This window comes from Saimiri boliviensis, chromosome 15 (genome assembly GCF_048565385.1).
Source record: "Saimiri boliviensis isolate mSaiBol1 chromosome 15, mSaiBol1.pri, whole genome shotgun sequence".
NCBI classification, from domain to species: Eukaryota; Metazoa; Chordata; class Mammalia; order Primates; family Cebidae; genus Saimiri; species Saimiri boliviensis.
This window is the reverse complement of record NC_133463.1, coordinates 13,741,642-13,764,070: the sequence shown is the minus strand read 5'-3', so window position 1 is coordinate 13,764,070 and position 22,429 is coordinate 13,741,642. Positions and strand designations below refer to the sequence as shown.

The following is a 22,429-nucleotide window of genomic DNA, read 5'->3' as shown; positions in this document are numbered from 1 at the left end:
CACCAGTGCCTCTTTACAAACAGCAATGCTGATTTCTAAAAGTCTGAGCTTCCGACTCCTAGGGAAACATGGTGAAACACATTAAACAGGATGAGTTTTCCAAACTGTCACGCACACTCCCCAAAACTATTAAATTTACAGCCTGCTTAGGTTTCAGTCATCCAGCCTACATCCAAGTTGAAGTCTCTTCAACCAAGGCTGACAATTATGAGGTTTTGGATTGCAAACCACTGCAGTACCTGGCTCCTGTCACAGAAGAGAATCAGGTTTCTCTCATTTGTAATCTTGAAATCGAGCTTTCAGATCAAAATGCAGAGGCGGGGAAGGGACAATGGAGGAAGCCACCCGAAGTATAAGGTGATTCCTAAGCAGTATTTTGACTTACTGCTTTTTTATTTATTATACATCAGAAATCTTCTAGGCTCTCCTTTAGCTACAGCTCCAAATTTATCATGACATTTGTCTCGGAGCCCAGGAAAGACCTCATGAGAAGGGAAAGCTCACAGCAGCATCCTACTGTGGAGAGGCACCATTACACTTAAATAGCATGCCTGCAACATCTGGAAATGGAATTCTGCCATCTTTGTTCAAGTGAAGATAATTTCAACCTGCTTAGGAGCAAAACAAATTTTAAGAGTAAATCATTCTGCCGGATGCAGTGGCTCATGCCTGTGATCCCAGCACTTTGGGAGGCTGAGGAAGGCAGATCACTTGAGGTCAGGAGTTTGAGATCAGTCTGGCCAACCTGGTGAAAACACATCTTTATTCAACATAAAAAAATTAGCTGGACATGGTGGCGGATGCCTGTAGTCACAGCTACTTGGGAGGTGGAGGCAGAAGAATCTTGAACCTGGGAGGCAGAGGCTGCAGTCAGCCAAGATTGCACCACTGCACTCTAGCCTGGGTGACAGAGGGAGACTCCATCTCAAAAAAAAAAAAAAAAAAGAGTAAATCGTTCTGAAAAAAGGTATTAGATATAGGAATATGTGAGACTTTGTCACTACCTTATTCTTTAATTTCATTTAAATTACATAGTACTTATCTGATTAAGAAGATCCAAATTAAAATTCAACTCTGCATCTATGGATCCAAAAGAAGGCTTATAGACCAATAGACCTATCGGGAGGGTGGCACTATGTTGCCCTGCATAAAATAACCTAAATAGCCCAAAACACTTAGAAAACAATCATCCTAACCCTTACCAGAAAATCTCCAAATTAAGTGACTCCTCTATCAAAAATCTCAATGATGAAATGCTGAATCTTACATTAGGTAAAATATTTCAGAAGGTAATTTATTCATCTATTTTGTCAAATGTAGATTACTTTGTGTGTAAAACTGTGGCAAATCTTGCCTGTGCTTAAGAAAACATAAAATTGCTCATTAGAGAGCCAAGTTGAATGAATAAGATGTATTCTAACTTTTAAGTGCTTGTTAGTGGAAGTCATTTACATTGTTTCACTTCCTAATTTAAATTTATTGATGGCCCTAGAGACACAGAGATGTTTGCTATAATACACATTGCTTCAACAATGCTCATACACTCTCACTTCCTCTACCTGTCAAAAGTAATTTCTAAAAACTCTTCCCACAATTAACAAATAATTTTCATTGAACTAAAAATAAAATTTTATAATGGGACATGACGGAAAGATTTCTTTTCCCAGTATCTTCTTCTAACACGAATCACAAGATTCTTATTTTAAAAAAATACCATGGTGAACATTCTTTATCTGTTGGTTTTTAGTAGTTGTCCTGAAGAATACCAATTATTCACCGAAAAGTTCATTTAAATTGGAGAGTATACCTCTTCAAAACATATCCCATGTCCATCCCCAGCTTTCCTTCTCCATTACTCCTCACCACCTTGACCCAAGGCTGCTACCGCCGCCTCTCTGCTGGAATCCCTGACTCCCCTTTACAAGGGAGTTTTTTTTGCACTGCAGACACAATGATCTTTTAAAAACATGAAAAAGACAAATTTTCTGCATAAAGCCTTCAGAAGACTTTCCATAGCACTTAGCATGAAACCCAAATCCTCCACCAGGGCCTCCAGGTCCTCTGTAATCTGACCCATGCCTTCCAATTTTTCAAGGCAGATGGCCTCTCCACTCCTTATTCCAAGCTCATTCCCAGTTCGAGGTCTTTGTATTTGTCCTTCCTTTTGTCTGGACCATTCTCCAACCAGATCTTAGTCTGCCTCTGGCTTCTCATCACTCAGGTGTGAGCTAAGTTGTCTCCCCCATAGAGAGCTCTTTCCTGACCATCCTATCACCTTATTTAAGAGTCTTCCGGTCAGGCACGGTGGCTCACGCCTGTAATCCTAGCACTTTGGGAGGCCGAGGCGGGCGGATCACCTGAGGTCAGGAGTTCCAGACCAGTCTGACCAACATGGTGCAACCCCATCTCTACCAAAAATACCAACTTAGCTGGGTGTGGTGGTGCGTGCCTATAATCCCAGTCACTCAGGAGGCTGAGGCAGCAGAATCCCTTGAACTCAGGAGGTGGAGGTTGCAGTGAGCCAAGATCATGCCATTGCACTTCAGCCTGGGCAACAAGAGTGAAAACTCCATCTCAAAAAAAAAAAAAAAAAAAAAAAAAAAAAAAAAAGTCTTCCTTGCTCTGCAAACATTTTATTTGTAGTCTATTATCCATCTCTTTGTACTAGAATGTAAGCTGCATGATAGCAGGTGACTAGTCTGTTTGCTTTCATCTCTATATTCCCAGCACAGCATCTAGCACATAGCACCCAATGTTGTTGATGAATGTTAATTACACTAGCACAGTGGTTACGAGCCTGGGCTTTGCAGTTAGATCAGGGTTCAAATATCAGGTTGGCGATTTACTCTCTCTGCAACTTATTTGAACAAATTCTTTTTAAAGACTTGATTTCTTTATAAAATAGAAACACTTGTGGGGCAAAATAAATCCAGATTTAAATAAGGTAGGTGGGATTCATTTCCTCAGCCAGAACTAAGGCTGTAATTCAAGACTTTCTCTTAATTCCCAACCTCAAACTTAAGATGACATGAAGGGGAAAAACAGCAAACTTTCAGTCATTCTTATGTAATAATTTTCTTTCAGAGACCTAAAGTCGCAGTATTTTAGGGGCACATACATAGGCTTCTGCGCTCAGACCACCTAAGATCAAGCCCGCTCCTGTGCTTACTGCTTGCTGGTGGTGATGCCCACTCCCGGGCCTCAGCCTCCTCAGGGAACAGCACTTCCATCAGGCAGCAAAGCCAGGGGAACCCTTGGCATCTCAGTGCTTTCTCAATGGTAGGCACACGATCCCCCCTTAGTATCTGACTGAATTGAAAATACTTCTTGCTTAGGTAGATTCAAGATCTACTACCAAGAATGAATTTCACTAGAAGAAAACAGTGCATTTTCCAATATGAAAATATGAATGACCTTAAAGCCATGTCAACAGATGAATACTGGATGGAGCACATAACAAGCCAGTGACCCCCATCAACTCAGGGGTCCTCTGGCCACAAGCAACTGATGGCTTTGAAGATCATCACTGCTCTTAGAATTTTATCCTATCCTAACACTGTCACATTATATTATTTGCAGAGGCTCACAGGAAAATTTCCAATACTACAAAGAACTTTATAAAAAGACCCTTTAATGACTCAATTTATTAAGCAAATTCTCCCCACTAGTCTTTGTTACTCAAATACTTAAATTCCCTATATTTTACAAAGACCTAGTTTTACTTTTCCGTGTTCAAATAATTTACTTTCAAAAAATATTCTCTCCAAGGCACTTTCCTCCAACATGCACAGCCCATCCACTTTCAGCAGACAATGGCGATGATGATAAATAAAAGCAATCACAGCGTCTGTAAGGTGGAGGGTTCGGGTTGTTCCCTTCCAGAATCATTAAGGGGCATATTTTTATCTCGGGGCATAAACGAACTGAATCTCATTATCTGGGGGGAATTTAGACCACCTGTCTGGCAGCACAGTGGCTGGGGTGGACTGTGTGTGGACGTCCTGAGGGGAGGGTGTGGAGAGAGGCAACATACACAAAACACCCTTGTCCACATCCCTTCCTCTGCTTTTCAACTGGATGGAAATACGGCTTTGTATTGGTTCGGGTGACATAAAAAGGTAAAAACAGTAGATCTCAAATTATATTTTACTTTAAATATCAAAAGTCAAAAAGGGGTCCACAAATCAGTAGCTTCTGAGACCATGAATGCGCGCATGTATGCTTAAGTGGGTCTGTTTCAATTCCACATGGGTTTTTCCACACACTGGTTTCTGGCATCGAGCGCTGGTCTGCAGGACACCAGAGTGCCTTTGTGTCCCTTGCTGACACTACTGCATTGTGTTTTTCTACCCATTAACCAAGGATAAATGACCTAGATATTGTGCCTATTAAAGCCTCATTTTTCTTTTGCCCTTTTGTTCTTCAGTGTACCACATTATCACACACTGCACACATTTCTAAGTATTCTCAGTCTCAGATGCCCTTTTGAGGGAGTCGTAGGAGCTTTTTGTGTGCACTTCTGTTGAGGTATCTGGAGTGGAATTATGTGAGAGTAATTCAACATTTTCCTTCCTATCTAGTCTTGGAGACAGTTTAGTGTATTACTAAAAGCTAATCTAGTATAAGAGGATACATCAAGAAACCGTACAAAAGCCAGAATGCTGTATTTGCATCTATTGCGAATACAAAAAATAGAGTGAACACGTTTCCCTACATACTACATTCTATAATTACATCTCTGCATATCATGGGTCACTTTTATTAAAAGCATCATTACTACAGTTGGCAGCAATTTACATTTTATCTTACATGATAGCAGTTTTCAAAGAAAAAAATAAAAGGACATCACAACAAAGAAAAACAATACATTTACAAAGTCATGTCTGTAAACTTCAAGGCTAGTTTAGAGCTGAGGTAATGCTGTTTTAGCTTTGTGGCTAAAGTAACAAAGTCCTTTAATTTAAAAAAGGTACCTGATTCTCTCTTCTCTCACTCTTTATTTATTCATCTATTTATTTTGTTTATACCAGTGCATTACAAGACCACGAGACAATGGAACTGCAGTTCTGTCTGGCAAGAACCCTCCCAGTAGGTTAATTTTCCAAAGGGACCCTTCACATTCAACAGCTGCCTTATTATTGCTGCGCCTCGGGACAGAGGCGTTCACACTAGCGTGGAGATTGTCAGAGTGTATGGATGTGTGTGTATGTGCGAGTGTGGGAACCCCCATACAGTCAAAAAAGGGAAACAAATGAGCAAGTATGATATGTATGGTAAATTTCATCTTGACCTTCACAGCAAAAAAATTAAAAATTAAAATTAAAAAAATTAAATATATAACTTCATACTTCCTTTGAGCAGCACTTCCTTCCATTAGTGCCACTCAGTTACAAATTGCTCTTTATTATAATACCAATGGTACCAAGAGAAAAAAAGAAAAGCAGAGCATTATGTAAGTTTCCTTAAAAAGACATGATCACCTCTCAAATTTCATCTCTCCTAGGGATAATAAATAATGCACTGCACAATACTTAATGACCAAGATACCTTTTGACACACCTGTATAACATGACTTGGACTTTTTTTTTTTTTGCTACACTATGTTACAGAACAGCTTATAAAACTAGGTATGAACATTAACTGTGAGTGTAAACAGTAGGACTACCACTTGTCAAAAGTTTTAAACACTTGAACTGGAACTGGTACTGGTTATTCATCATTTTCATTGTTTTCTATTTCGTCCCCCCCATCAAGCGAGTCTAGCTCTTCACCCTGTGCTATTTCGTCTTCTAAGAGGGAGGACTCTGCAGTCTTATCCAGGCTCTCCTCGGCATCGCTGCCTTCGAGGGTCTCCCCATCTTTAAAGGGTCTTCCCTCGGCCTTCTCAGCAGCCTTTTCTTCGCTGGAGCCCACGGCATTCTGAAGTCCTGCCAATGCTGGGAACCCAGGCAGCGTCAATCCCCCCAGTCCTGGAGGTAGAAACATGGATGGGTAGAAGAGGCCCGGGGCCATGGTGGACAGGAGGAAAGGGTTGAAGGCCAGCGGGTTTGAGGGCAATCCGGCCGGGGCAGTAGCAGCACCAACAGATCCATTTGCAGAGTCAGCAGCCGAAACAGCATCTGTGCTTTTCTCAGAGTCTTTGTTCTCGTCCTCATTCTCATCTCCTTTCTCCTCTCCTTTTGAAGTGCTGTCTTCCGGTTCTCCCTGACTAGAAGCAGTAGTGGTGTTTCCAGTAGCAGCTGACAGAGGGTTATTCAACAGCCCGCCCAAGCCAAACATGTTGGGCAGGCCCGCCATTCCTGGCAGCATCAGGGGCAGCACAGCAGCAGGGTTCTTCGCGTCGCCTCCGGCGGTGGCAGCTGTTGCCAGTCCTGGAGGGAAGCCCATGAGGCCTGCCAGCTGGAGCGACTGGAGATTCTGGAGATTCTGAAGGCTCGTCAGGTCCATTCCAGCAAACAGGCTGTTCACCAGCAGAGGGTTGATCCCTGACGTGGAGGCCACGGCAGCAGCGGCCGCGGCTGCTCTGGCGATCTCACTTTTGGGCCTTCTTCCTCTTCTGCTTGCTCCTTCTCCCCGCACCACAGGCCCAGTGAGAAGGCGGTCAAACATCGACTCGGGAACAAAACCCTGGAGGAGATGGGGAGGCAAACAATGGTTATAAGGGCCGCCGAAGACATCTTGATCTCAGTGTGAGCCTCTGTGGTGAACCTGCCAGTCCAAATGGAAATACCTAAGTAGTAGTTCTTTTCTAACAGCTCAATGATAAAACTTATGAGGCAAAACTTCTGATTTTATTACTATGTTAGCTTGAACTGCAGAAAAACTGCTCAAGGGCTACTCATCAGTGAGGTAAATGTCAGGTTAGCTGCATCCATAACTAACTCCAGAATAATCCATCAGAAAATACCTGATGTGGTACAAAAACAGAGTTAGACAGGATAAGATCTAACATTTGATAACACAACAGGGTGACTACACAGTCAACAATAATTTATCGTATATTTAAAAATAACTAAAAGAGTATAATCGCATTGTTTGTAATACAAAGGGTAAAGGCTTGAGGTGATGCATCTCTCATCTACCTAAAGTGATTATCATATACCATGTGCCTACATCAAAATCTCTCATGTCCCCTATAAATATACACACCTACTGTGTACCCATCACACATTTTTAAAAGTATATAGTGTAAAATTAAATCAAATCATCACTTGGGAGCCAGGTGCCATGGCTCGTGCTTGTAATCCCAGCACTGTGGGATGCTAAGAGGAGGATTGCCTGAGCCCAGGAGTCCGAGACCAGCCCTGGGCAATACAGCAAGACCTTGTATCTGCAAAAAATGAAAAAAAAATTCCAGGTTTGGTGGCATATGCCTGTCATCCCAGCTATTTGGCTAATCAGGAGGCTGGAGTGGGAAGATTGCTTGAGCCCAGGAGTTCGAGGCTGCAGTGAGCTATGATCTCACCACTGCACTCCTGCCTGGGTGAGAGAGTAAGACCCTATCTCTTAAAAAAAACAAAAAAACAAAAAAAAAAAACAAAAAAACACCATGCTGTACACCTTGAATATACATTTTATTCATCAATTAATTTTTGTCAATTAAATATCTGTCAATTAAAAAATTTTTTTGGTTGGGCATCAGTGGCTCACACTTGTAATCTCAGCACTTTGGGAGGTCAGGGTGGGCAGACTGCTTGAGCTGAGCTCGAGAGCAGCCTAGACAACGTGGTGAAATCCCTTCTCTACAAAAAAATACAAAAACTAACCAGGCTTGGTGATGTGTGCCTGTAGTCCCAGTTGCTTAGGAGGCTGAGGTGGGAGGATTGCTTGGGCTTGGGGGGTTGAGGTTGTAGAGAGCTCTGATTTTGCCACTGCACTCCAGCCTGGGTGACAGAAAAATAACTTGCCTCAAAAAAAAAAAAAAAAATGTCTGGGAGAAAAATTATAAAATAGTGTAACATAATATAAACCCAGGATGTTTTATTCCCTCTATAATGCGTTATTTTGAATATTTCAAATATATGTAAGAGAAAAAGCATTTTTAAAATATGGAAAATGTAATTATGTCTTAGTATCTACCCTAGAAAAATGAAAACTTATGTTCACACCAAAACCTGTATACAATTGCTTATAGCAGCTCTATTCATAGCTTCAAAAATCAGGAAATAACCCAGATGTCCTTCAGTGTGTGAGGGCTAAGCACACAGTGTCACATCTATGCAATGGAGAGAGCGACTCAGTAACAGAAAGCAGTGACCTGTGACACATGTGACCACCATATGATGAATGAAGGAAATCACTCCAACACTTATGTCCCTCATGCTTCCATTTTAGGACATTCTCGAAAAGATAGGGATGGAGAACAGGTCAGCGGCAACCAGGGGCTGGGGTTGGAGAAAGGACAGTGTAAGGGAACTTGGTGAGTGAGGGAACCCTATTCTGACTATAGTGTCAGTTCACAAACTCACACGAGTGTTAAGATGGATAGAACGTGACACCCAAAGCAAAGTTACTTTTAATTATAATTAAAACAACAACAACAAAAAATCAGCATGTCATGAACTAACTTTTAAAAAGCTAATAAAAACAAATCGTTTAGGCAAACTGTTTTGTTTTGTTTTGTTTTTTAAATCAGAAATCACAGTTAATCTTAATGATCTCAACCACCATACACTCCATTCCACAGATGAGCTGTTAAGTTGGCTCACCTGGGGCGATCCCCCACGGAGAAGTCTACCTCTAAGACCGTGAATGTATGCCACACAAAAACCTTTTAAATTGGAGCTGACAAATGAATTCACTCTGGATTAACAATGTATTGATGTAAGAAATCATGATGTATTAATGAGGTATGAAATGATGTATGAAAACCATGTATTACATCAATTCTTTTTTAAGCTAAGAATAAGTTACTACTGAATAATTAATAGGCAACAGAAAGTAAGAAAGACTCAGGAAAACAGCTTTGTATAGCTACCTTTCCTGACAGAAATGCAGTTCATACTTACAGACTGCTTAACTATATCAGTCCAGTCTGGAGCAACTGCAAATTCGGGATTTTCTTCCAGCCACCTGGGTAGATCCTTCATTGGAGGCGCCATAGCTCCACCCATCTGGGTAGAGGCATTTGACAAATGATTAAAAATACAGTCTTCCCTCCACTCTCCGTTAATCTACTCCCTTCCCTTTCTATAATACACACACACACACGCACGCACGCACGCACACATACATGCACGCACACACATGCACACATGTACGCATGCATTTGGGAAGATGGGATTCTTTTCCTTTATAGAAGAGGGCAGGATAAAATATTTCTTTCTGGGCTAAGAAATCGCACAGTGATCAGCTCCGTCTCCCAGCATTTACCTTCTTGCCGTTTCGCTTATTGACAACAGGCACCCTTTCCTCTCCTGTCAAAGTGTTTATATCCAATTTATTAGGGTTTCGACATCTGTGTCGTTTCTGTTTCGGTTTCTGAAATGAGGAAAATAGCACATCTGCATTCTTCTGCAAAAGAAAAAACATATTTAGTAAAACTGGTATGCAGTACTTAGCCTTCTCTATATAAATGCCAAAGAGAACTGTCAGATCATCTTCATTATGAAAATTTCAATAATTTTAATTATTAATATTAGAAACTATATTTTTCTCTTTGAAAGAAAAAACTCCGTTTTTACTCCTGTGCATTAAGGAACACATAAGTGAGAATTTGCTTCTCCTTCTGTGTATCAATAATCTCTCTTAGAGTTTTTCTTCAAATGTTTAAACAAGTCATGGTACTTTTAAAGGAGGCTTTCTGTAGTACTTTTACTAATTTCTGGTTAGCGGCTTAAATAAACACAGAGATGATACCACATCGACAACATGAGACTGTCTGTGATGAGAACTAACCCACATATACACAGATCTTGTGGTGAGTGGGGGTACATTCTGAACAGCAAGAACACTATGCTGAACCTAACAAAATCAAATGTAAAATCCTACATCTAAGTTTTAAAAAAATCAATCACATAAATATAGAAAGCAAAAGACTTGCATTGCTGCCTAGCTAACAGTCTGTGTGACAAACCATGTGGAGATATGAATTATCTAATGTTTAATATAAGGCACAAGCATCAGTTGCTGTAAAAACAGCTAATAAAATCTTGGGCTGCATTAACTGGTCAAGTCTCCGGAAGTAATGGCTTCATAGCACTCTGGGATGGCCGGGCCTTGTCTGGAGACTAGACAAAGTGCATTTAAGAGTGTTACCCCCATACTAAGACTGCCTGGAAATGACGCCATAAAAAGAATAACTGAAGAAATCATATGTGTTTGATGGGAGAAGGAAACAGTAAGGAAATGTGTAACTCACATCTTCAAATGACCGTAACGCTGCCTTCAGTAAGACAGACCTCAGGCTAGTTTCTCTAATGCGGAAGCTCCAACAACAAAGACCTGGGAAATGTCTGAGACCCGGAAACTTTCAAGGACAAGGCAGAGGGACCAGCTGTCAGGGATTTCTATGTCATAAGGGAATGAAGCGGACCGGCCTGCAAGATTCCTTCCAACTCTAAACTCTGCAATACTCACTGGTACATAACTTGGCATATCAACAGTGTATGTAGGGTGCAGCTTCAGCCATTCAACTAAATCCTTATTTTTAGGAGCATCTTCCCCCACCAGCCTAGTCCCATCTTCGAGACTGATAACAGGGATCCGCGTGTCTGGGTCCAGCTGTCCGGGAGAAGGAATGTTTCTTGTTGGTGGGGTCTCTATATCTTCTTCAAAAGCTTTGGTCACCTCAGCATCCTCCTGCAGAAAGTTAACAATGGTATAAATTCTTAGATAAAGAGAGAGATTCTGACAATGTCCTATTTCAAGAAAATATTATCCTAGCATAACGGATCTTTGATTTAAAAAAAAAAAGAAGAAGAAAAGAAAATAGTTACTAGAAAAAATGTTAATTTGGGAACAGCTATTAAAAGTTAGAAGATAAGGTTGGGTGCAGTGGCTCATGCCTGCAATCCCAGCACTTTTGGAGGCTGAGGTGGGCAAATCACCTGAGCTCAGGATTTGGAGACCAGCCTGGCCAACATGGTGAAACCCCATCTCTACAAAAAACACAAAAATTTGCCAGGCATGGTTGTGCCTGCCTGTAATCTCAGCTACTTGGGAGGCTGAAGCAGGAAAATCACTTGAACTCAGGAGGCGGAGGTTGCAGTGAGCCAAGATCATGCCACTGCACTCCAGTCTAAGCGACAGAGTGAGACTTCGTGTCATTTTTTTTTAAAAAAGTTAGAAGATGAAACTTTTCTATTGTTCTTCACACTGTAGAACTAGTAATTAGGTAAAAAATTTACAGTCCGCTAAGGTTCCATGCTTTGAAATCCTAAGCCAGCCACTGGGAATACAACATGGGGGGTGCAGTCTGAGCTGATATACATGAAAGGCAGCCTCTCAGTCTCTCCTGGGGATCTCCGGATAATGACATTAAAGATAATTTACACTAAAGGAATTTCTAAAAGCCAGTTTGTATGTAACTTAACTGGCACTCTGTGCACAATGTAATTTTGTCAGTAGTGGAACATTTTGTCTCAGGTATGTGTGGCAACATCAGAACAACACTAACTGAAGTCTACACGCTACCATCATCCAGCCACTAGCCCTTAAACTGTTATTTCAACCTCCAGACACCCATTTCTCCTTCCCCACAAGTTTACCATGGCCCAGGCCTTCATCACTTCTGACCCAGCTTATTGCAATATTCCTAAACGGTCTCCCTGATTCTAACCCCACCTATCTTCAGTCCAACCTCCACACCACTACACAGGAGACAGTTTTCTAAATTGCATCCCTATTACCTCCAGGACAAAGTAAGTTCTTCCGCATAGCATCAAGGCCCTCCATGATTGGCATCCTGCCTTGTCTCCAAGCTCATCTCTGCTGAAGCTCACTTCCTCACGAAATTCCTCAGTTTGTCAAACCCAAGAGGCTCTTCCCTCTTACACATGTTCTCTGCCAACCCTTTTTAAATGACCAACTCCTACACGTGATCTTCAAAACTTAAGTGAAGTACAACCATGCATAGGGAAACTTCTTCATCTGTTTCTCCCCATATCCTCTTCCCTCCACTCCCAGGCTTCCTTTGGGCTCACAAAGTATGTTAGGCATGCCTTGGTCATGGCATGTATGCACAACCAGGACACATTATTATTTACCTGTCAGCCCATCCTAAACACTGTGTACTCCAGGACTTTATTTTTTGACTCTCAGGGTCGGCAGAGGGAAGAGGGCCAGCTTGTCCAGTGTTGCTGAATGCACTCTTACTTTTTCATGGTGGCACAGTTAGGGAGCTGACATAATACTAGATTCTAGCATCTGTTCTCTTCCATCCCGGGAACACTGCTGGCCTTTACATCTCTTTTCTACTCTGTCTATTTACAGATCAATCAGTGCTTTCCCAGTATTTTATGTACATGCACATCACTCTTGACACCACCAAATGAGGAATCCCTACATTTCAAAATGTGACAGTTAAAAAGAAAAGCTTTTAAAACATATTCTCTACCTTCAATTAGGAATTCTTTGAGGATTTCTAAATAGGATTTTAGAAAAAAAAAAAAAATCAACAAACTCTTAACAGTTTAAAATAGCGAAATGAATAAAGTCAGCTTCAAATTTAAAATGGGGTATGTACTTGCAATAGGAAAAAAGCACGTGGGTTGCATTATTAATTCCTAACACCTGGTCTATAGACAAACCTGTGTCATGATCCAAATATTGAACATGATTGCCTATAATCCCAGCACTTCAGGAGGCTGAGGCACGTGGATCACTTGCACTTGAGCCCAGAAGTTCGAGACCAGCCTGGCCGACCCTAGTTGGGAATGGTGAAACCCCGTCCTCACCAAAAATACATAACAATTAGCTGGGCATGGTGATGCATGCCTGTAGTCCCATCTACTTGGGAAACTGAGGTGGGAGAATCGATTGAGGCGGGGAGGCTGCAGTGAGCCAAGACTGCGCCATTATACTCCAGCCTGGGCGACACAGTGAAACTCTGTCTCAAAAACAAAACAAAAACAAACAAACAAAAAAACGTTGTTTCAAAAACAAAAAATCCTACAAATATTGAACATGATAATAAATAAAAAGAGGTGTCAGTTGCAGAAACGTTCCAGTTTGTTGAAGTTTATGGAGAAAGAATTTACCAGTCAACAAAATCTATCAAAGTAGAGTAGTTTCAAAAAGGAAAGCTAATCACTAGTGTTACAATGGCATTTTAATTTACAGAAAACATGTAAGTCACAGCTAGTCCATTACAAAGTGTACTTTTACAGGATTCTGAAAACAGTAATAACGTCAACAAATATCACTATGATGACTGGTGCACTGGTAATCAATTTTGAAAATTTACTCTTAGCCACCTGAATGCTTCTGTTTTAATTAGACCTCACCAGAAGACAAACAAATTTCAGTGAACGTTATTGTGCCATTTCTGAACTTTAACTCAACCATGCTTTTTCTCCTGCCTTCTTATTAAGCTTGCTCTGGGTTCCAGAAATAGAAAATGGGCAAATAATAATAGGGATGGATGAGAAAAAACATGTTGAAACAGACATCTGTCTTCTCTCCATCTCAATTTTCAATATTTCCCAAACTGTGTCCCACTGCTTGAGGACGGGCCCAAGATGGCCCAGCACCTGGAAGGCTTCCCAGAGCACCCATTCCTCGCAGCACAGACAAGGAGCTCCAGCCACTGTGGTGACTTGGGCTTCTAGTCAAATAGGTTCAAGATATACAGTGCAAAACCATTTTTAAAAGGAGCACATGTAATTGCTCTCTTTGGAATAAAATTCTTGTCGTCAGTGAGTCAGGCACCACATTTTTGGGCGAGATGTAGTTGAAGCAAATTATGAAAGAAAATCATTTTGATTATACTGCATTCATTTATTTCCTCTGAATTGAGAAAGGAAAAAGTAAAAATCCATTGGTCCATATGTTCTATACAAACCTCATCTAGCAAAAGCACAGCTCAGATTTTTTAAGTATCTACTTACGGAGGTAGGAGAATTTGCAGTCACTAGTTTTTTGTGTTAACACAACTCTTAGGTCCAAAACAAAACATTTATACTAATTTTAATAAATGCCAGGCCTAAAACATATCAATAATTTTAAGAGCAGAAACTTTCTCCACCTTGAGAATTCAGATATAATAATTCTAGGCTCAGAAGAACATGTTTCTGTGTTGGGCTGTTCTTCTCAGAGCAATCAACACATCAAACTTGGGAAGAATACGTGCTCAAGCTATACTTTGTTCAGGACAAGTGATCTGTATCAATGATCAGAATCATGACTGATTGCTGTAAAACTATTTTTTTTAGTGGAGGAAGCTGGCTTTCATACCATGCTGCTGAGAGCAACACAGCCCAGCACCGTGAGCATCGCGGGACCCCCAGCTGTCAACATGTGCACACACCATGCAGGTGAGCTCCCCAACTTACTGCACTCAATGACGTCCGTTTGTGGCTCAGGAAAAGCATATCAAGGCCCTCCACGTTTTTCCTCCTTCCCCGCCTCCTCTTCATGGGAGGCTCTCCATCCACTAGGGAGCCATTAAGCAGATGCCTTGTGGGTGTGCGTGAAAGGCCTGCTTGGAGCAGTTCCATTTGAGTCTTAAAGGCATCAGACACGGGTGTCGAGACATTAGGCAAGATAAACTTTGAAGAAAGAGATGAAAAATTTGAGGTAGAGCTTGTTGCCTCTCTTGAGGCCTTAGATAAATCTACAACTTTTTCTTGTCCATTTTCTGAGACCACCTGAGACTCTCGAAGCTGGGCAACCATCTCCATGAGATTTCGCCTCTTGGCGGCTCTTTCGGCCTCAATTTCGATTTTTCTCCTCCTCCTCCTTCGCTGGCGGGGGACAGAGAGGTTGAGGGCATCTTCCTATTGAAAAATTCCAGCAGAACAGATTTGCAGTGAGCCAAAACTATATCGGCTACATGGGCCAGCTTTTAGAAATAAGGAACAAGAAGCTTAAGGAATTAAGCGTTCATGAGTGGGGCCCAGAGCTGAGGAAACAGTAGCTATCTTATCTCTAAGTAGGACCAGTGAAACATAAGCTCCCAAACTGAATTAATGCTTAGAGAGCTCCCTTTTAAGCTGCAGAAACAAACCATTCTAACTCACCTTTGACAACTGAGGAGAAGTAGTGATGTCCTCAGTCCCACTAATGCTGGCTTGGCCGACCATGGAGAGCTCAGCAAAGCTCCTCTTCTGCAAGGGGCTGTCCACTGTGGTGGGTGTGTAACCTGGGATGAGGCCTTGGAAATCAAACATCTGGCGCCTATTTACTGGCCATTTGCCTTTCAACACTGCTTCACAGATGTTGTCTAATCGGTTTATCATTACTCTATCCTGGAGGGAGAGGAAAAGTCATAAGAAATTTTAACAAAGCCCCGGTTAAAATTACTAGATAAATACATTAATCAAGGTGCAGAAGAGCATAAAATGTTTAAATGTCAACTGGAGGGCAAAAAGTAAAAGAAAACAAGGCAAGAAACCAAATAAGAAAGTAAATAAATAAAATCTCCTATAATGGCACTGCTCTGGCAGAAGGTCTCCAGTGGCTTCAACACAGAAAACATGCACTTTTTCAATTACAAACCCTGAATTACATAAAACAGGAAAATGTACTCAATAATCACCACCTTCAAAATATCTTCATATTTAAAAAGTAAGTCTTGTACAAGCTCCATAGAGCCCTGCTGGTGGACATCAGCGGATGACAATGGAAACCTTGCATTAGCATCTTGCCGCCCTGGCCCATCAGATCCACAGGCTGGATCGCAGTGTGTCCCAGGAAGTGGGACATCATTAGCGTCACTATTAATAAAGTTCAGCATTATGAAATGGGCACCAACCTAGGAACACCTAATGAATGTCAATTTGCATTCTCTACCTATTATCACTTCAAATTTCATTGAAGCGTGTACATTAAAAATTTCTAATTACAGCTTTAGACTGGGTTTCCATAGATTAAAAGTGCCTGCTACTATAACCTTTGACTGATCTGGAAAACTCCCTCCTACACTCAATAAAGGAGGTTAGCATAACAGGGGAACTAAAGGGATAGACAGAGGGAAGAAAATGTCTTTGACAGTATATTCTTCAGTCAAAATTTTCACCTTTTTTCTTAGACAACAATAATACTGGGAAAGACCAGCCTGGGGGTAGGCTGACTGAAGCTCATTTTTTGTGTTGTTTGTTTTAAACCAGACAGTCCTGTTATGGTGATTAGGTTGATTATTTCCTTACCCTGAAAAACAGACCTAAATTACACAGGGATTAATTATAAAATTATATTGTTCAGCAAAAAAAATAATATCCATTTTTTGCTTTTGGTTACAGATAACTACATTTGGAATTATCTCATCATGTGTTAAGAGCAAATGGATCAACAGCATACCCTCTCTTAAGTTAAGAAGATGGTAGGTTTCCAAAAATATAGAATTGTCTTAAATCTGAAGGCTTTATTTCGCATAAAAGTTTTTAAAACACAGTGCTAATCTATAGATTATATTAGACAGAGGTAAGTAACCTAAAAGCCACAAGGAGCCAAAGATCCATCCACTTCTATTTCTTACTAAGTTCCTTTCACATCACATTTCCCATCCTATTAGAATAGTGTTCTACAATTTTTTTCTTTGGGCTTTTTCAAATCATTCTTTAAAAGTGTAAGAAAAATCTAGAGTCTCATATACTGTGTCAAAAGTTTACTTTTAAAGTATTTGAAAAATCAAGCCAGAAAGATTTCCTCTAACCTAATCCTTTTTGGTCAAGAAAACAACAGCAACAAAAACCCGCCAACCTTAGGCCAAAATGAGAAGGCAAATGTTCTTTCATGCAGGAGCTGAGCTACTGAGGGATCTCCGTCCTCCATGTAGAATCCATCTCGGGTTTCATCCCTAGCAGTGCTCATGGAAGCATTGCTTTCTTCATCAAAATTCTTCCCTCTAGAGACAGCTCCTGCTGAGAAATGAGTTCATGTGCATTACTCACAACCAGAGTATCAGGGAAACTGAAGTTTAGAAAGGACACGATTAAAAATGTGAATACTAATCAGCTCCATTTTATTGAGTACCTACTACATGGCTAGAATGGTACTGAGCATCTTATAAATCTTCGTTGTCTAAAGCTTGCAACAGCCCTTTAACGTAGATGGTGTTATTTCCATCTTGCAGATGAAGACACAGAGGCTTAGAGAGGTTAGTCAGTAGCTAACCTAGCACTGTGCAAGTAAACCTTACAGGAGGCTGAGAGTCAACCAAGTCATTGACTCAAGAGCCTATGTTCTCCCACACAGAAAAAAGGGAGTGACCTGTTGGCAAAAGTTGAAGGTTCCAGCTACAGCAGGACGGCAGGTGTTTTATTTTTACTTGGGGCCAGTTTCAGCAGCCTACGGAGACTTAGAAAACTGGTTATTTTTAGATTCTACTCCTACTCTTTAATTCTGAATCAAAACAAAATAAGCACCATTTGTTTTAAAACGGTTAACAATATTTATTCACTGAATGATCGATCATCTTTCCCTCACATTTGTTGAAATTAAAATTACACGGAATTCTTAATACACTGCGACCGTAAGTGAACTTCCATCCTTAACCCGGAAGTTGCTAATGTCTCCATGCAACTCCTCTCAGAGTTTATGTTGTTCAAGATACCATGTTTAGGTGCTCTAAGGTGGCAGGGCAAACCCAGATCTAAGCACAGCTTGCAATTCCCCCCTCGCCGAAGAAAAGGCACAGTAGGCCCTTGAGAAAAAGAAAAGAGCAGGTGCTGTGCTGCCAGGAAGCCACGCATCTCACAACCAGCTGCTGTGGGATCGGGAGAGGGGCAGCAGTGAGGCCTTACCTTCAGGCTGGGAAGACTCTTCTGACTTATCGTCATCCTCCAGTTTTTCCTCTTCATCCTCTTCGGAACCTTTCTCCGAGATGGACTTGGACCCAGTGTCTGCGCCAACCTCGACACCTTTCAGTTCATTTTTTACAGAGCTGGCCTCGGCCTCACGCTCCTGCTTGCCCTCCTTCCCGCTGCTGTCAGTTTCTTCTTCCTCTTCTTTGCCCTCACATTTCTCCTTGGGAGTTGGGTTTTCAGCCTCCTCCACTTTGCCTTCGGCTTGTTCCATTACCTTCTCATCTTGAATGTGAGCCGATGAGATGGCTGGAGGAGTCTGGCCAAATCCAACCGCCAGTGGGTTCAGGGAAGATATATTACCTGCCCCTCTGTTTTGAGCAAAGTTTTTATGTGCATCCAAGAAGGACAACTCCGGGTCATTGAGGATGTGATAATCCGTCCGACTGACCCCATGTTTAGCAGCACCAACCAGCAAGTCTCGGTCATGCCTTCCACACTCCCACCACTCTGGCAGATCCAAGCTCGGCTGGCAGAGCTTCAGCCTCTCTCCCAGCTGAGGGTGATGGAGAACCTGCTCGCGGATCTTCCGCAGCAGCTCAATGCGGTACAGAGTTCGAGAGGCTCGCTCCTCTGTGATGGGCTCAATCATGGAGAGATCAGGCGGTTCTGTAACACAGAAGGGCTCGTATTTACTCAGGAAGAACTCAAGGGCACTTTACAGTATACACTTTCTTATTTTTCACTTTACTGATCTTTTCATACAGAACTTTGTTGCTAAATGTACCTACCATCATCTGGCTTGGTGGGCATTCGACATACTCGCCTACACATGGCCACAAAACAACTGAAGTATTTCTCCAAACTTTCATCAGACTTTTTGTCAAGCCTGGCAAAGGCTCGAAATTGGTTCCAGTCAAATTGCTGTTTCACAGGGTCAAAAATAACCCCAAAGGTGGATACTACACGGTAAAAATCAGCCTCTTCTCTTCTTGTCCACCTGTTAGAAAGACTGTATTAGCTTGCACCATACTGCAGGAAAAGGCTTAGTGTTTACTGTTTCTTTTCCTCTTTTCCCCAGCCTTTACACATGGTACTTATTTGGGGTGGGGAGACAGACTGCTTTGCTGGAGCGAGCCTTTCTTTGGTGGTCACTACCTTTGATATGAGTCCCGTCTCTCGTGGGTCTACAGGAGCAGGGCAGAGGGGAATGTACCGGGAGCTGAGGGAAACCCTGAAGAAACTCACTTTTGCCGCTTCTCAGATATAATAGCTTCCCTTTCCGCTTCCAGAGCTCTCACTTCCTCCCGAGGCCGCCGTCTGCGCCGGTCAGTCTTCATTAGGGCCTCTTGCCTCATCTGTTGCCTTTTATAGCTGCGCTGATAGGCAGTAATGAGCCGGCGCAGACGTGTAGTCAGGGTTGAAGTGTTAGGCCAGTAAAGTTGGCCTAACTCAGCATTACTCTCACTGTGCTTGCCTGGGGAAGTGGAAAAACATTTTTGAAATGTGTAGCTGCAATCTTGCAATACACAGACTTTTCCAACAAAACAGGATGACTCATTAAGATTCAAATGACAGTGTGGGAAAGGGCATCTCAGTGCCCTCATTTTAAAAATATAAATAAGTAATAACCTTCGCTTGAAACTTACCTGCTTTCTTTTTTAGCGCCTTAGAGGGGGTGAAAACAACATTATTTATCAGTCCTACGTAAAGAAACATACTTTACAGCATAAACCACCTTATAAGGTACTCTCCTTTAACATATGTACAATAATCATCTTGAGCATAAAAAATAACTGTATAATTGTTGTGTAATGATTTTACATTAGGTAAAAGGTCAATATTGTAAATAAACTGAAAATATTTTAGGTAAATATGTAGCAAATGCTCTATTCCCAAGAGCTACATTTTAGATGCTTAAAATTTTTCACTAATTAGTGTAAAATATAAATCAGCCAATTATCATCAAAGAAAAGTTATCCTATCTAAGAAATTCAATGTAATGAAAACACAGCCATTAACAAGATATTAAAGTGATTCACAAAAGAGGTCTGTGTAGAAGAAATAACGTGTTAAGACACCGCCATCGTGAAGCAGGACAAGTCTCTACCACGTGTACAATGACTGCTCAGCACACGTCTGCTCAGCTGTGCGAGCTGTTCTGCGGCCTTACCTGTGGCATGTATTTCTAAGGATTCTTCCTTATCCTCCGGAGGAGAATTTGCAAATTCCTTGAAAGCAAAGCAAGAAAGAGAATTATTTTAATTCCAGCTCTCATTTTGCTTTGTCTTTTAAAGAAAAGGCCATTATCTATAAAGTTTAACAAGTCTTATATGGGCATATAATACTTTAATGGAGCTATAAAAGCCAATATACTCGAGTTCATACATCTATTTCGTCTTTGAATGGTGTTCTGGTTGGTTTATATTCTGGGTCTTCATCTTCTCTATCAAATTCTCCCCTATGTAAAACAAAGACAAAAATGGTTTGAATCATACTGATAAGCAAGAGAGGGAAGGTAGGGTAGGAAAGAGTAACAATCTGCCCAGTGATACCTTTAATTATGGGTTTGATATCAAAAGCAACTCTATCAGTATTTAAAATACGCAGCTGTGGCAGGGTGGTGGAAGGGGCCCAGGGAGGATGGGGAAAATACCATTTGGAAAAGAAAAACAAGTTTCAGATTATCAAGATAACGTATATTGTTTAAACAGTCATCATGATATACAAACAGAATAGACGGGTAAAACATCACTTGAACTTCCAATCAGATGCAATATAGTGTGTAGCGTGGGGTAAGAATTGAACCCTGCCAATAGATGGGAAACTGACATAAAGTTTATTCAAATTTTAAAATGTCCTTCTTACCCGTCACCGCCATCTGCTAGCATGTCTGTTCCTCTTTGCTCGGCAGCTATGGCCTTGGCATCAGGCATACCGACTCGTTCCAGAAAGCACAGCGCGGGGTCAGCTCGCATGGAGTTGTACTTCTCATAGCCTGTGCCGTGCCATCCGTGCACAGAGCACACACAGAAACAAAGAAAGGCCCCATCACTGGCAAAATCACAGCACTGCCACAACACAGCAAGTTTGTTTCTCAGTCAAGGTTAGCATCTATGTTGAATCCAAAATGGACCTTGTTTTAGTAGGGCGTTCTATGGAACACTCCTTCTAGGGAAGCTACAGGAGGCCAAGTTACACCTCAGGGATATTATCAGAATTACCACAAACACTAATAGAAAAACAGGTTCAGAATAACTGCAAGGTGCCTGGGAGGATTTCTGACCCTATTTTTCCCCAGATCTAATTCTGCTTGACATTTAGAAGGCTTCGCAATGTTCCTTTATGACCTCTGCAGGGGTGCACTGGGTCCACCCCCATCCACCCTGTGAATAACGTCAGTCCTGCAGGAACTCGCATGGCTGGCTGAAAAATCCCCATATACGTAAGGCCAGCGAACCTGTCTTATTAGGTTTAGGATGATGCATGTCAGTAAGATGACACTCTTCCCTCTATGGTTTTCAAACTGCAATTTGCTTTTTGACTGCCCAAGTTGACTAGATGGAAAATGGCAGATCCCAACAGCGCACTGCGGGAAAATGATTTTGAGGCTGAGCTCACAAAACGCGGCTGCAGTACATAGGCAGAACAGCACAATTCAATTAGGATGTGTACTACAACACACCGCTCCTAACTGCTGTAGAGCCGCAAGCCAAACTGTAATCATGAAAGGTTTTATAAGCCATCATTCTCCCCTTTAGTCAGGCTGGGCTGCTGAGAATACCTCCGTGACCTCCAGAGAATTGGGATTATAATCAGGAATCGCTCACTGTATATATCATGCCAGTTCTGCATCCCCAGCCTTTCAAAGTTAACAAGGCTGCATCCCACTCAGGGGAGCCGCGAGTTCTCAGCACTGACATTTGTGAAATATTGCTTGGAACAAAGCCCAGGAGGCACTTGTACAGATTAATAGCAGAGGTTAAGCCCACCGTCCACTTTGACACTGGTTGGCAGAGTTAGCAAGGGAAGCCGAGCTGGAAGCAAAGTTTATGGAGAGCTATAGTACAACTTGGCTATTATTAAAACAAATATGGTTTGGGTTTTATTTACAGCCAAGAAAGAAATGTTTTCTTCTCAAATGCTCAACAAACATTCAAAAACAGCATCTGATATTTACAGTTCATATTAGATTTTTAGTACAGAAAAATGGTAGACGCCAAGAGTCCTTTGGAACTATCCTCATTAATATTATGACTTTGGAAAAGAGTATGTAAAGAGTTCTAAATAAAGACCAAGCCATACAGTTGCGATGTATTCAAACAGAAACGTCGCTTACCATGTTTGAATACTCCAATTAAGAGGGATTTGTCTGCTTCCTTATCCCACCAATCTGCAGGGACTTCAGCATGGAAAGGTTCAGGAATCCATACATCGGCTTCACTGAAAGACATTTATAAGAAATACTAGTATTAAAAAAGAAATTCCAAGTAATGAACGTGATATATGGCTCACGTGCCCCCTCT

General features: G+C 41.5%; 1 protein-coding gene across 8 annotated transcripts in view; it reads right to left on the bottom strand.

Annotated features, from left to right (window-relative positions):
* Positions 1–4,641: 4,641 nt before the first annotated feature.
* CHD7 (chromodomain helicase DNA binding protein 7) overlaps positions 4,642–22,429 on the bottom strand; it is a 180,371-nt gene continuing 162,583 nt past the window's right edge. For 5 of the 8 annotated variants that reach the window (XM_039464557.2, XM_074386680.1, XM_003935521.4 and 2 more), the window contains 14 exons: positions 22,243–22,346; positions 20,772–20,901; positions 20,292–20,364; positions 20,077–20,134; positions 19,152–19,380; positions 18,695–18,903; positions 17,904–18,572; positions 16,861–17,021; positions 15,180–15,407; positions 14,493–14,936; positions 10,579–10,800; positions 9,373–9,513; positions 9,009–9,113; positions 4,642–6,627 (listed from right to left, as the gene is read on the bottom strand). In XM_039464557.2, coding sequence (XP_039320491.1) covers positions 5,710–6,627; positions 9,009–9,113; positions 9,373–9,513; positions 10,579–10,800; positions 14,493–14,936; positions 15,180–15,407; positions 16,861–17,021; positions 17,904–18,572; positions 18,695–18,903; positions 19,152–19,380; positions 20,077–20,134; positions 20,292–20,364; positions 20,772–20,901; positions 22,243–22,346 — 3,691 coding nt within the window. In that variant the 3' untranslated portion in view covers positions 4,642–5,709. The remainder of the gene's footprint in view (positions 6,628–9,008; positions 9,114–9,372; positions 9,514–10,578; positions 10,801–14,492; positions 14,937–15,179; positions 15,408–16,860; positions 17,022–17,903; positions 18,573–18,694; positions 18,904–19,151; positions 19,381–20,076; positions 20,135–20,291; positions 20,365–20,771; positions 20,902–22,242; positions 22,347–22,429) is intronic. The other 3 variants (XM_074386678.1, XM_039464560.2, XM_039464559.2) reach the window with 3 other exon arrangements.